This window comes from Zeus faber (genome assembly GCF_960531495.2).
Source record: "Zeus faber genome assembly, chromosome: 7".
In the NCBI taxonomy this organism is placed as follows: domain Eukaryota; kingdom Metazoa; phylum Chordata; class Actinopteri; order Zeiformes; family Zeidae; genus Zeus; species Zeus faber.
Window position 1 is genome coordinate 30425234 of NC_137203.1, and position 14349 is coordinate 30439582.

The window sequence follows — 14349 nt, forward strand, 5'->3', positions numbered from 1 at the left end:
ACACGAGGCCCACCCCCCACCCAGGCCCAGACACACACACTTCCCTTTCTCTGCCAAAGACTTTGTCACCTACGTAAGGAAGAATGTGGACAAACAAACCTGGGGATCCACACACAAACACACGGGCACACACACACACACACACACACACAGATACACAAACACATACGTACACACACACACACACACACACACGCAAACACAAACACAAACACATACACACAAGCACACACACACACTCTTGCAGCCTCCTCACGACACCTCAGCTCGATATTCTGGGTAAAGGGTGCATCTTGTCGTGTTTCGTGGACATTTACAGTTCTATCCATGCCAGATGATTTCAACACAACCTTTTTATTTTCCCCCCACTCTTAGTTATAACCTTTGCAAGAATTATGGCATAAATTGGGAAGGAATTATTTGGTGGTGACATCTGGTGCCACTGCCAAGGTGGTTCCTGTGCTAACCTGTGTTTTATTTTATTTTTTTTACCTTCCTTGGCCTTCAGACTCTTCTTCCTAATAGGCTTTCTGGTAGAAAAGAAATATTGTCAATCTATGTATGATTCATGAATCTTTGGTAGGAGGTCAAAGAACGAAAGAAGAGTGTCTAATCAGGGAATGAAGTCGGATTAATCTCATCAGGATTGATTTTATTATTATACCCCTCATGAATATATGTATATATGTATATATGTATATATATATATATATATATATATATATATATATATATATATATATATATACATAATTATTATTTAAAGGGGCCTATTTCTTAAAAAGGTAAGCTAAAATATACAAACAAAATACATAAAAATTAAAAATTATACTGCTTCACTCAGCTATTTCATTATAGTTGTTATAATTATAGTTATTTAATATATTAAATATACTGTATAATGTAAATAAGAAATTGACCCGTTGAGAAGTTCTTCACAGACCGAATTACGGAAAATAAAGATATCGTGCAACGTCTCCCAAACCCCCCCGCATTAGTTTAATATTATCAGAAGCACAGTTGCCTGCAAGACAGAGATATCGTCAGACAGGAAAAAGAGCGGGTGGGGGCAAGGGTTAGAGGTGGAGATGGGAGTGGGACTGGTGTGACACTGGGTATCTTTAAAAAAAGTGTGGGGTGTTGAATTTTGTCTCACTTTAAAAGCATCCCAGATCCTTTCGCAGCACCGGACTCGGCTAAAACCGAAAAACCAAAGCAAAAACTCCTTAACTTCCTTCGTGACAAAACTGAAATTTGGGGTGAAATGGTACTCCCACCCTGCACCATTACATGTTACAGCAGCTGTAAACCCTTACGTACATGTCAGTGTTGCAGCAGGTTGTAATTTGTGCGCAATATTCTCGTGGTCAAGTTTTGTGACTCGTTGCAGACTAGTGAATTTCCACAGTGTTTACTGAGGCGCAAGTTATGCTTCTGGAGCAAAACTGTTTGTCTGTGATAAGGCGGCGCACTCAAGGGAAGGCGAGGGGGCTAAAGTCTACCAGCCACTTACTCCCAGATAAGGTGACCAGGTTTGCATTGCAGAGCCCATTGCATTGCTTTTCTGCTGGAGATCAAGTCTCATGATACTGGGCAGGAAAAATGTAGCTCGCTCTCTCTGTCTTTTTTTTGGGGGGGGGGGGGGGGGGGTTAGTTGTTTAGTTTGTTTGCTGTGTTCTAAATGCGCTCTTGGTCTATGCATGCAATATAGGAGGGAAAATACAATATCTCCAAGTACTACTACTAGGTAGAGCTACATCAGTGTCATACAGTACACCGCCAGTTCAGTGTCTGGTTGTGATTACCGATCACACGAATGTGAAAAATTCCACAGGTAGTCCGTACCCCTGTGCGGAGATATCTTTGTTTGTCCATGGGGTCGTTGTTTGCGTCACTTATATGGGTTTCAAGAGATCGCCATTTTCTGACCCTTTCCCGTCCGCGCGAAAGTGGTGGTTAGAAGGAAAATGCCAACCCTAACCCTAACTCTCACCCTTCCTCTTGAATTCCATTAATAGGCATCACAGAGTTCCCTGACAGAGTGAGAGTCTCCCGCCTCATGCCACATCCATATCTCTTCAAAAATATTACTCACCCTCAGATGTCTGGCATGAGTGATACGCACTTTGGTGTGAAACAACTTTGCGACTGAAGTTCAACCAGAGCTCCCATTTGGCGGAAGGATCCGTAACCACATTGGAGAAAAATGTATTGTAATGTTTGGTTAAGATAACACTGCAGTGAGGGGAATTCAGTCTCTTTGGATCGCCGAGGATTTACAGCAAGGGCTTTAAGTTAAAAATTAGCCGAATACTCCTTCACACTCCTTCACTGTAGCTCCCCCCATGAGACTCTATATGTAGCGTGTCTATATGATTTTCCCATATTATAGGGCAGTGTTTTTCAACCACTGTGCATAATGGCAACTAGCTCTTGTGTTTCAAGATCAAAATGGCATGGCTGTACTGATTCGTCCAATTCATCCCTTCCAGCCAGAATAGTATCTCTGTGTTCGTGAGAACAAGCTCAAGTTTCTCAATGAAGGTTTCGTGGGGGTGAAAGGTTTGACTGTTTTTTTTTTCAGATTCGGTTGGTGATGGGTCACTCGGGAAAATGAGTCGTTCAATTTTTGGACTCTTCGTTCGCGTGGTTCAGTTGGTGACGCATGGTGGTACGAGGGAGGACTTCAATTAATTCTGTCAAAATAGTTTATTTTGGTAAAACGCAAAGTGATAATTCACCCCATTCAATATGAATTTTGCCAAACGCCTACGACTTTGAAGGTGTAGTGTGTAGACTTTATGGAAACGGACTTGGCAGAAATGGAATATAATATTCATAAGTATGTCTTACTGAGTGAATAATCCAATGGAAATATGAGCCGATACGCTTAAGGCATTTCGAAAGCCGGTTTGGAGCCGGTGCCTAATTTGCATTTCGACAGAAACGCAGATTAGTTTGACAGTTCTAGAACTGTAAAACTGGTTCCAGAGCTGCACCACTTCCTTGCTGGACCAGAACCAAGAAGGGCTTCCGTCAGGGGCTGGGGGCGGGGACAAGCAAGCCCGCGCACAACATTGGGAGCGTCATTCTTTCAGCGCGTCGGCGGATTAGGCAAATTAGCCAGAGCAGCTCGCTCGGCAGCGCCAGCGTATGCAGATGTCTACAGGGACCTCATGACGTCACCCGTTTTTCCCATGGAAAAGCGAACTGGTTCTTAGACGGTTCACAAGTTGAACCAACTGTGAACCGATACTAGCACCAGCAAGGAACCAGAACTAGGTTCGCATTGGTGGAAAAGGGGTAATGGAGGTCGCCATGTTGCACCGCCATGTTTCTTCTACTGTAGCCCAGAATGGACAAACCAAACACTGGGTCTTGAGAGGACCTTTCGCATTCTTTGTGAGTTTCACTGAGCGCCACTGTCTCTTCCACAGAGGGTGTCTCCCCAGAGTGTCACCGCCTTGGGGAGAGATTTTCAGTTGGTTACGCCTCATCCTCTCAGCCTTATCTGGTTTTTTTTTATCTCCTCCAAATTCCAAACAATTCCAAAAGGTTGATTCACTTGTGGATCGCTTGGCTTTTTTAATTTTATTTGCGACACAGCCACCATTGCTATGCTGGTTACGTTAGCATTAGCTGCATGCTAGCAGGCTGCGGAGCTCCGACCTGTCTGACGGAGGAAGACGGAGGAGGAGACACCGGAGTGCGGGGAGTCTCACAGCCAGACAGCGTCGCTTTGACCCCGCTCAGCTCAGGTCAGCCTTTATCATTGATTTTATTACGTTTTTATTGTTTTTTATGGATTTTACGGAGTTCTTGCAGTGGGGTGCACTTACCAATTTTATTGTATTGGACTTTTTTTTGTCTTTTGTGATCATCGAACAACTGGGTTAATATTATTATGCCCTGTGAGGACTGTCTAAAATCAAACAAATGCCATTACTAACCCCGGCTCTCGGGTGAACTGTGAAAAAAGATACTGTTCTATCCGATTTTATTGGCACCGCAGCCACACAGTCCAAAACTATCTCAGTCATGAACTCAGTCATCTCAGAGGGCTCTCTGGGGCCCATCATTATCTCGTGGCTGGCTCTCCTCCTCTTCCACTCCTAGCTCACAGGCTACCTGGTCGGAGGTGGAAGTCAGAGGTTTCAAGCGGGAAAGATTCGGAGCTGCTTCGCCCCTGTCCATAAACCTCTAAAACTCTTTGCCATGCTACTGGCTGATGCCACGGCTCTCCCTGCAGATGTCCACATGGCCGATGCTGCTCCTTCCCTTGTAGAACCGGTCCCTGCCCCAGCTGGGACATCCCCTGCTGCAACGACCGCCCTGGCTGCTGCAGTGGCTGACCCGCTGCCAGCACAGGTCCTGATGGAGTCATCCAACGGGGAAACAGCTCTGTGGCGCTGGGTAAAATGGAACCAGCCACCGAACAAGTGTGGCTGCCCACCTCTTCAGACGGAGCTGCTGCATCAGGATCTGTTGTGCAGCCTCCTTCCCTGTCTGTCATCGGTGTCAATCAGTCACCCACCCCCCACTATGATTGTTGGAGACTGTATTGTACGAATGAACGTTTGAACGAATTTGAAGCGGTTAAAAAAATGGCGAGAATTCCACCGCTTGGCCGAATTCAACCCTTTGTGGTCCGTCCAGACCACAAAGGGTTGCTCCACCCCCTCCAGCCAGTGCCTCAGTTCTTCCAAAGCCAGTTTAACCGCTAGCAGCTTGCGGTTACCAACATTATAGTTCCTTTCCGTGGAAGACAGCTTGCCTGAAAATACCTCACAGGGATACATCTTCTGATCCTCAACTGACCTCTGGGACAGAATGGCCTCGACCACTGAGGTTCCATCCCCACCAGGAACTGCAGTTTGGGGTATGGGAATGTGAGAATAGGTGACCTCTCTCCTTCTGCCATCCGAGACGTCCATCTTTGCAAATGGCGAGAGAATAGAGTCGAGACTGCGCGTAGCGACGAGGTGGCCCCCGGGGATTGAGGGAAGTGAGTCCTCTCCTTCTGCCGTTCCCGGAGACATTCATCTATTGGAACAGCGAGAGCAACAAACTCATCAATGTCCGCTGGGAGTTCCCGTTCCCCAACTGGTCCTTAATGGCAACAGACAATCCATGATAGAAGGCGTCCAACAACGCGGGAGCGTTCCACTTACTCTTCGCTGCGGCAGTCCCGAATTGAATGGAGTACTCTGAAACTGCGCGCCCTCCCTGGGTGAGACCGAAAACACCCAGAGCCACCTCTCTATGGGAGTAGTGTGGTCAAAAACCTTGCGGAGCTCCGCGGAGAACAACTCCGTCATGGCGCAGGAAGGGGATTCATTCTCCCACTCAGCCATTACTCATTCCTTAGCTTGGCCGGAGAGGAGCGAAATAATAAATAAATAAATCCCACTCGGGATTGTTCAAGATGAGGGCTGAAATTTGAACATGAGGGAACGCTGGACCAGAAGGCACCGCCAAGCTCCCGGAAACCCTGAATAACATTCTGGGGGTGGCAATCGTGGCTCGGAACCTGGAGCTGAAGGAGCCAACGAATGGCTAAAACTGCCGTGGGAGTGGAAGAGGAAGCAGCAGCCGTGGTGCTGGAATGTCACTGTAGATGTTCGTAGACTGACCACAGACGCTCTCGCAGCGAGTAGACAGATCCTGCAGACCATCCGCAAAGAGGAGAGTGCCTGTTCGTGGTGTTGAATGGCGTCCACTTGAGCCATCAGCTGCTGCTTGAGAGGGTCCTAGTCGCCTGGGCTCATACTGGTCTGATTCTCCTGTAGCGGCTGGAACACACTAAACCCAACAGCACGACCACAGACACAATCAAGTTGACGTAACAGTTCTTTAATGGCTCTAAGGCAGAGAAGAAAGGGAAAAAGGTGGCGAGAAGGTCAAACCAGGAAGTCAATCTCAACAGCTAATAATCCGAAATGGGCAGGTGAAGGGGTAAGGCAAGAACAGACAGGCCTAGACGGACATGTCGTCACACTGCTATGATGTCACAGTGCTGAATGAGAACTCTAGGGAAGACCAAATCTGAAATGGCAGGTGAAATAAACAGGATAAGTGACTAACACAGGGTAACCTAAGTTGTGACACACTGTTGTGTTTTCCATAGTTAACGCTAGCGTTGTCTGCTGCATATGCTGACATTTTTCACACACCAGACATCTCCAGTTTAGCCAGCATCCAACATCTATCCAACAGTGCATGTAGTACGCTCTCGACAAAGTAAAAATATCTCAGTACAATGGTAAAACACTTGATCGTACCTTTGTTTGATGCATCAGTTGCCGCTGAGTAATGCAGTTAATTTTCTTTTATATAATCCAAATGTGTCTGGACAGAATAGGGTGCTAGGAAATTTTCACACAAAGCTTTGGCTTTTATTTTGACACAGGTCACCTTTTGCTTGAAGAGTCATTGGAGATCTCTCGATCAACTTTTATTCCAGTCGACACTCCTGTTTGAATGGTGATGCTTGACTGCATGATACGCTCTACAAAGTTCTGCAGCAGAGATTTTTTTTCAACTTGAAGCAATGGAGCTTCATGGATAAACAGCTAAAGTGAAGAGGCACCGGCGCCTTGATTGTTGCCTTTGTGCTTGTTTGTGAAAGTATGTCTGTCGAGGGTGCCTTTCCCTTTGCTGCTTACGTCCACATCACAACGAAACAATGCGCAAAAAGCATGGAAGTCGTCCTTTCTGCTTTTTGTGATGGATCCATGCTCTTTCAACCATTCGGGATGAAACAAAGTAATTTCTACGGTTTAACCTTCCCCTACAGGTAGAATGGGTCTGTGCCTGCTGTGACGTGATGTCAAGAAGCCACATGGCTTATTTTGTTAAGTTTGTTTAACCAATGAAATACCAGATATTTATTTTAAACCGCTTTCAGCCAATAATTTGTTAAAACACAACTCTTAATTGATTGTCTACCTACACATAGCCTATTTTATTTATTTATTAGTTTATTATATAGCATTAGATAAAGTATAAAATAGGGATGATCTCAAAAGGATGACAAATGAGCGTCCGGTTCAAGGCTGCACTGGTAGACGGACACAGTTTTTCAAAACCAGACTGTCTGACCTAAAACCGGAGGGATGGCTTCCCTAACACTTGAAATGATCTCCCTGTTAATTCCATTGGAAAAGATCACTCACGGTCAACATTACGCAATTAAACAAAGCGATCAAGTAGAAGTAGGTGGTGGCAATACTTTTGTCTTCCATTGGGAAATAATTTTTACCAATCTCTGGTGTGACTGGGGCCTCATTCCATGGTTGTCACAAATAGTGCTATGAAGTGATATAAATAAAAGACAAATGGTGACTTAATAATGCACACATTTTTGGAAAAGCAAACAACAAAAAAAAACAAAAAACACTAGTCAAACTTAGGTTGAGTTTTTCAACTGTACATTTATTTCCAAAAAGGCTGCATATACATTTTGCAAATTCTACTGTACAGAAAAAACATCCAAAATGTCCATAATTATAGATACAGTATACCACAAAGCTGCCCTGGCGATACCAAACATAATGTTCAGCACTAAAAAAGCTTTGCAGCCTATTCAACATTATAATCTTTAATACTTTTTCAACTAATACCTTTAAAATGTATGTCAATATGATTAAGATTTTACTTTTTTTATGTAATTTTTTTCCTTTTGAGCCCCGTCTGTACTTTACAACATTCACCATTTACAGTAGTTAAACAAGGCACAAGAATAGTGATGTGAAGCCAAAGGCCATGCGTGAAGCGAAAGAAGAAGAAGAAGAAAAGAAAAAAAATAAGGAAGGGGTTCAACTCAAGTCGACAGAAATCATGAACAAGGGTCATTTTTTATTTTTTAGCTTAGATAACAGGTTAAGACTTACACCAAAGCATTATACATAGTGCATATGTATATCTGTGTGTGTGTGTGTGTTCGTGTGTGTTCACATAAAAAAGACAAAAATTAATAACCACCTTTCCCCTTTGAGGAGAGCAGACACAGCTGAAGCACATAACAAAAAAAAACAACAATTAAAGGAACAACAGAAACGTTTTGAGTGTGAAATTACACCGACGGGAAAAGCTCTGGATGCAAAAAGATGCCACCACTAAAGCCTGCTTCACATTGAATCTGACTGACCACAAGAACAAACCATTCCATTCGTTCCTATGGAGAGTCGGATTCAGCACGTGAAAGTGACATTGGTCATGTTCTTTATTGGAATTGGGCTTAAAACTAAGTAAATAAGTCACTTATTTCAAAATAAAGAGCTTATTAGTGTTAACCCTGTACTGTATGTCTCAATATTCCCTATCAATAAGGGAACTATTCAACTATTTTTATCAAAAGTGAATTGTGTGTATTTTCTTTTTTTTTTTCACACTTTGCAAACATTATATAAAGTGAGTTTTTAACTCATTCATGGAAAATGGTAAATTTCCAACTGAGCAAAGTATCGGCAACTTCATGTTCAGTGTGAAGCAAGCTTTTGCGATGCGAAAGCACACGTCTTCCATTTTAGGGACATTGTTCTTCTCAGGTATGGCAATGAAAATCCAATCAGTCACAATTAAGGAAGCAATGTATTAAAAACATTTAAAAACAACAAACAAAAACAGCTTTCGCACCACCTTAAGCACTAAAAACAGTAAGGGTGAGTTCATCTGCGGTGCATACAGATGATGCACTTAAACACAAGCAGAATTGGGACAACACGTTGGTTGTTAAGTTGGTTATTGTTATGGTTAAATGTCAATGGGGAACAATCACCTTTGATATTTTAGAATCGATCCACGGCAAACAATCAACTAGACCAAAAAAAAAACTTTGCCAGCCAAGCCCAAATTACATCCCACGACTTATTGATAGGCGTGGCCATTTGCCATAGCCATGAAACGTCAAACACAAAAGCTATGACGACGCTTGCGACTCTCTCTCTCTCTCTCTCTCTCTCTCTCTCTCTCTCTCTCTCTCTCTCTCTCTGCTGTCACCCAGTGGGCAGTGCCCTCTGGCACATCAGGCCACGTTAGTGCAGAGCCACTGTGTTCCTGTCCCTGTTGTGGTAGTGAGTCATAGGCGAAGGGATGAGTGTGCAGCCCAAACACACACATCACATCCACGCACACCGCACACACACACACACACACACACACACACACACGAAAAAAACAAGGGGTTAAAACAGCAACCACGCTGACGACAACAAACGTTGAATCAGTTATTAGTCACACGAGGGATATTTGCAAGCGTATTCTTCCCAATGGCAAGCCATTTTAGCATTTATTCATCATTTCAAACGAGTTGCAATTCTGATTGAACCAGGACATAAAACATATTACAGTATTTATATCAAAAACAGACATTCTCGATATCAAATGTTTTTAACCGCTTCCCAGGTTGCAATTTAATTCTCGATATCAAGAAGTACATTTTTGATATAAATTATGATATCAAATTCCAACTGTTGATTGGGAATTGGGAATTTTTGATATCGACAATAAAACATTTGATATCAACAATACACATTCCTGATATCACTAATGCGATTCTGCGTTGAAAGCATTGGGAAGAGGTTAACATTCTTTCAAGCATCAAGAATGCCATTTGTTGATATCAAGAATGTGTTTTTTTTATATCAAAGTGTACAGTTACTGTACAACTAGTTCAATCAGAATTGCAACTAGTTTGAAAAGATGAATAAATGCCGTACTTCCCTTGGTCCATTCCACCACTCAATCACTTGTTAGACTCAAAAATAGCCTTGAATGGACTAAAAGGAAGAAAGCAGCGGTCGTACAGAGGGAGAGAGCAGAACAGATCATAAATAATAACTTGAGGAAACAAAGGCTACGACTGAGATACACACAGAAAGTGAATGGAACCAATGGCTGAAAGAGGCCATCGCTCCATCTTGCTTTGTAAAGCGTGAAACAAGGACTCAACTGGGCTGAAACCGAACAACCTGAGCAGCAGTAAGGTCTAGATCGGTGTTTTTCAACTGCTGTGCGGTGAGAGCCAATTGATATGTTTAAAATTCAACTTAAAATAAAATGCTCTTTTATGGTCTTGTGCCGCAAGATCAAATTGCAAAGCTGCACGGAGATAGATATATATCTATTTCATCAGTTCCAGACAGAATAGCAGCTCCGGCGGAACAAGTGGGGACTATTCAAAGTGATGTCAGAGTCGACTCTGTTTTTGGGATTCGATCTTGGATGAAAGTCAAAGGAGTCGTTAGTCCTTTTAACGCACAGTGAGCGAGGGAGGACTTCCGGTGAACGTTGAACGAGAGTCAGAAGGGTCGGTGAATGGGATTCCCATAAGCATCATTTAATTCTATCCAAATCATTTCGTTTTGAGGAATGCAAAGAGTAGTAAATCAGTCCCATTCAATATGAATTATGCTAAATGCATAGGCCTGTTTCTCCTTGGACTTTAATTTCAATCCTTTCATTTCAAGAGTTTTCTGAGACAAAATAATAAATACATTTAAACAGTTCACGTTTCTGACGTTTTTAGCAGTTAGAAGTGTAGTGGGATTATGTCATTGTAAGACGGAAGAGAAAGGTGAAGGAAACTAGTGAGAAACACTGGTCTAGACAACCACAACCGAGCTCTTACTTACTCTACAAAACTGGAACCTTTGCGTTTTGGGCGGGCGGGGGGGGGTTACCTTGTCTGCAATGTGCTGGATTCTCATTCTACAATGTTGCAACACACCAAAACTTCACTTGGATGGAAACACATGATCGTGCCTGAATAGCTGCGAGGGGGGGTTATTGCGATGATGTTAACGGCGTAACAGCTCTGGCTCCAGCCGCACACGATCAGCAGGACCTACACCACTCACATCCCGTTGGAGCTGAATACATCTTGAAAATGCGCCTACAATGTTTTTTGTTTTGTTTCTGTTATTTATTAATTTCCTCCCAGTTTGGAAAAACAAAGAAATAAGCAGATAGTTAAATAAATAAATAGATAGATAGATAGATAGATAAATAAATAAAAACAGGTCTCGCAAAGTGTACACCTGAATACAGTCTGCCGACCAGGGGCGTGCGAGCACGGAGATGGACGATCAAAGGGGAGCCTGACCTTTCTGCAATAAAAGCCCAAGCGGAAACGGAACGGAAAGGCCAAAGAACCCCCCCCCCCCCAAAAAAAGAAAAGAAAATGACAAAGATTTACAGTCCATCCTCAGATGGATTTCTTGACTGGAGGTCCTGTATTGAGGCAGCTGTCTCATCCTGCTTAGCTGACAACCTCCTCCAGGACCTTTACGACGCCTCCTCTGAACCAATGTCCATCACAGGGTGGACAGGGGAGCGGACTTTACACTTAGTTCATCAGTTTTCCGACTTTTGACTTCTGCGTCAGTTTTTTTGTCTCTGGTTTTCTTTTATATATATATATATATATATGTATATATATATATATATAAAATATATATAATTTTTTATTCCATGTCTCTGTCCCCCTCAACTGATTCTGTGGATCTCAGCATGTGTAATTGGGCGGAGACCCTGGCGGCGGGGGTTGACTCGGCGGACTCGCCGCCACTTGTACGTGGATCGTGGAGTCTCTCCCGGACCCCCCCGGGGGTTCCTCCTGCTGGCCCTTGGGGGAGGGAGAGGGGGAGATTTCCTTGGGGGAGTGGATCTTGCTGATCTCCTCTAGGGCATTGGCCAGCAGGTCCAGGTCGCCGCCGTCCTGGTGCCGTGCCTCCCACAGGCTCAGCAGGACCGCCGAGGGACTCGGCTGCTTGGCGAAGTAACACAGGTTCCTGGGCAAAAGTCAAATCAGACACAAATCAGACTTGGGTGTCCATAAACATGACAGTTTTCAAAAGTTCACGCGTTTGGTCAAATTCAGTAAAACCACTACTTCTATTGGGTCCAAAATCATTTGACCCCACCTCCTCCCACCCCCACCAACGTTGCTGGTTCTGAGTGAAGGCTTGGCTGAAGTTGGACTTATGATAAATAAAATATATTTGTTAAGACTCTCAACTCATATCATGAAATCATAACTGATATGCAAGTAATTACTCAAAGATAAAAACACAGATTCCAGCCCATCTAGGATGTCATCTAGGATTGGATGACATTTTCAGTTGCTTCCTCTACTCTGGGAAACCTGACCCTGGCCCCTGTGTGTGTGTGATGTCATGAGGTGTCAGCTCCAGTGGAGGGCAGTGTTTGGCTGCCGTTCTGTGCACCCCCCCCCCCCACCCAATAAGAGAACTAACACATCCAACTTAAAAAGCTGCAGCCTTTTGTCACATCCGCCTCACTTCAAATGGCTTGACTTCCAGTGGAGGAGCTTATCTGGGTAATTTGGGACCCTAAAGAAGATCTAGGGAAGATGTCTGCTTTTCTTTTTTTTCCCTGAATTTTGCACTTACTGGGAAGATTATGGTTTGCCGCTGGCCAATATAAAAGCCGGGACCGGGGCCTGGAACTAATAAACAGCAGCATAATGTCTGGCAGCGAAGTAACAGCTTCTTGTTTGTAACGGTTAAAACACAAATGTAAACACTTTGAGGGAAACATGGATTCTGTATTCATTTGTTTTGCATATGACAGCTGGATAGAGATGTCAACAGAACCGCATGATATAGTTATATTATAATAACACCATCATCCCGAAGGGGTGAAAAGATTATAAGTCATCAATATGTAAAGACAGCGTGTACGAGAAAACTACTTACAACACAGACTTGGCAATGCGAAGCATATTAAACCACCTTCCTCGGCTTCTGTTATTTCGCTTTGCCTGGCTTATGTTTATTGAAAGACCGGCGTCAAGGAAGAACATCAAGTCGACATTATGCAGTGCATGGAACACGCTGAACAGCTCACCGATCTAAGTGAAGTTTCCGAGCGAGGAGCTGCCAGTCTTTGCCCGTGGTGTTGGCAGTGTCAAAGGTGGCGCAGATCCGCTGGCGGATGGACAGGGGGATTTTGAAGGCCCTGGGCCCCGTCTGGGACGTGACGGTGCAGTCTGTCTGCAGGAAAAACGGCACGGGCTCCTTTTCGCTCTGGAAATGGCGGGGGAAGAAGGGGAGGATGGGCACAGGCTGGATTTTGTAACTCAATCTGTGTGTTTGTTTCATGCGGCGGTACTGGGTACTCTACGCTGGAGGAAGACTTTATGAACATGATATCAATAAATGTCACAATACAGGCTGATGAATTCATCATCCGGTGTTTGAGGATCCAGCTGAGGAAAAAGATATTTGATTGGTTGACTGGGCATTGTCTTTTCATTTTATGCTGGTTGCATTAATTAAGACTTAAAAACAATACATTTCTACCTATTGCAAAAGACCAACATATTTGGATTGAAGTGAAAATTTGAAATCTGGGTAGATGGTTCATTTTTGATAATGTTCTAATTGTGGCAGTAAAGACCAAATTTCTCTCAAAAAGTAAAGCCTTCCTCTCGCCGACATGCATTTCTCATTCGCGTTCATCACAATATTACGGCCATAATTTCATGGCAAAAATGCATTCAATGATCCGTCGGTAAATAGTCAAAAAACACGACAAAGTATTGGAAACGACTTTTTGACCGTGATAATGTATCGCTACAGCCCCAACGTGGCATGACACAACTTCAACCTGAGACAATGAAGAGCGAGGTATAGCAGCTCTGGGCTTTACAAAGAGTGTCCTCTTGTCTCTATTAATACACAGTGCCAGCTCAGGAGAGACGATCAGTGCGGCACGTACACACACGGGCTACGGGAAGGTTAGACAAAGGTCGCGGGGGGGAAGCGGGGGTGGTAAATGTCGGAGGTGGCAGGGAGTGTGTGTGCGCGTGTTACCTCGGCCATGGTGGTGTAGACCTGCAGAATCTGCTCGTGCCCCTTGACTTGCCGCACGCTGATCTTGCAGGAGAGCTGGGTGGTGGCAGGGCTGAATCTCTCCAGGGAGAAGGCACAGTGTAGGGGCTGCTGGCTGCTGCACCACACTTGGGGGAAGGAGAATTCCTGAGGAGGGACAAACACAGGGTCCCGTGAAACATCCGTCACATGTTGATGCCTGTTTATTCTTTTTTTTAGAATAGTTAAACATGAAGACGTCGACCAAATTCTATAACAGAATTTTGTCAAATTGCGTTAATATATTTTCGTGAGACACATGGACAAGAAAATGTTGATTCCCTTATCAGTTCCTCATAGAGAAGAGATGCTACAGTAGAGGTAGAATAGAGCTAGAGGTAGAGTAGATGTAGAGTAGAGGTAGAGTAGAGCAGAGGTAGAGTAGAGAAGAGGTAGAGTAGAAAAGAGGTAGAGTAGCGGTTGAGTAGAGAAGAGGTAGAGGTAGAGTAGAGCA

General features: G+C 44.0%; 1 protein-coding gene across 1 annotated transcript in view; it reads right to left on the reverse strand.

Annotated features, from left to right (window-relative positions):
* Positions 1-11506: 11506 nt before the first annotated feature.
* Positions 11507-14349, reverse strand: part of unc5db (unc-5 netrin receptor Db) — a gene marked incomplete at its 3' end in the record, with an annotated part of 158165 nt that continues 155322 nt past the window's right edge. Inside the window, exons 15-17 of the mRNA XM_080004321.1 lie at positions 13839-14003; positions 12871-13049; positions 11507-11792 (exon numbers count right to left, since the gene is read on the reverse strand). Of these exons, the coding sequence (XP_079860447.1) occupies positions 11507-11792; positions 12871-13049; positions 13839-14003 (630 nt within the window). The remainder of the gene's footprint in view (positions 11793-12870; positions 13050-13838; positions 14004-14349) is intronic.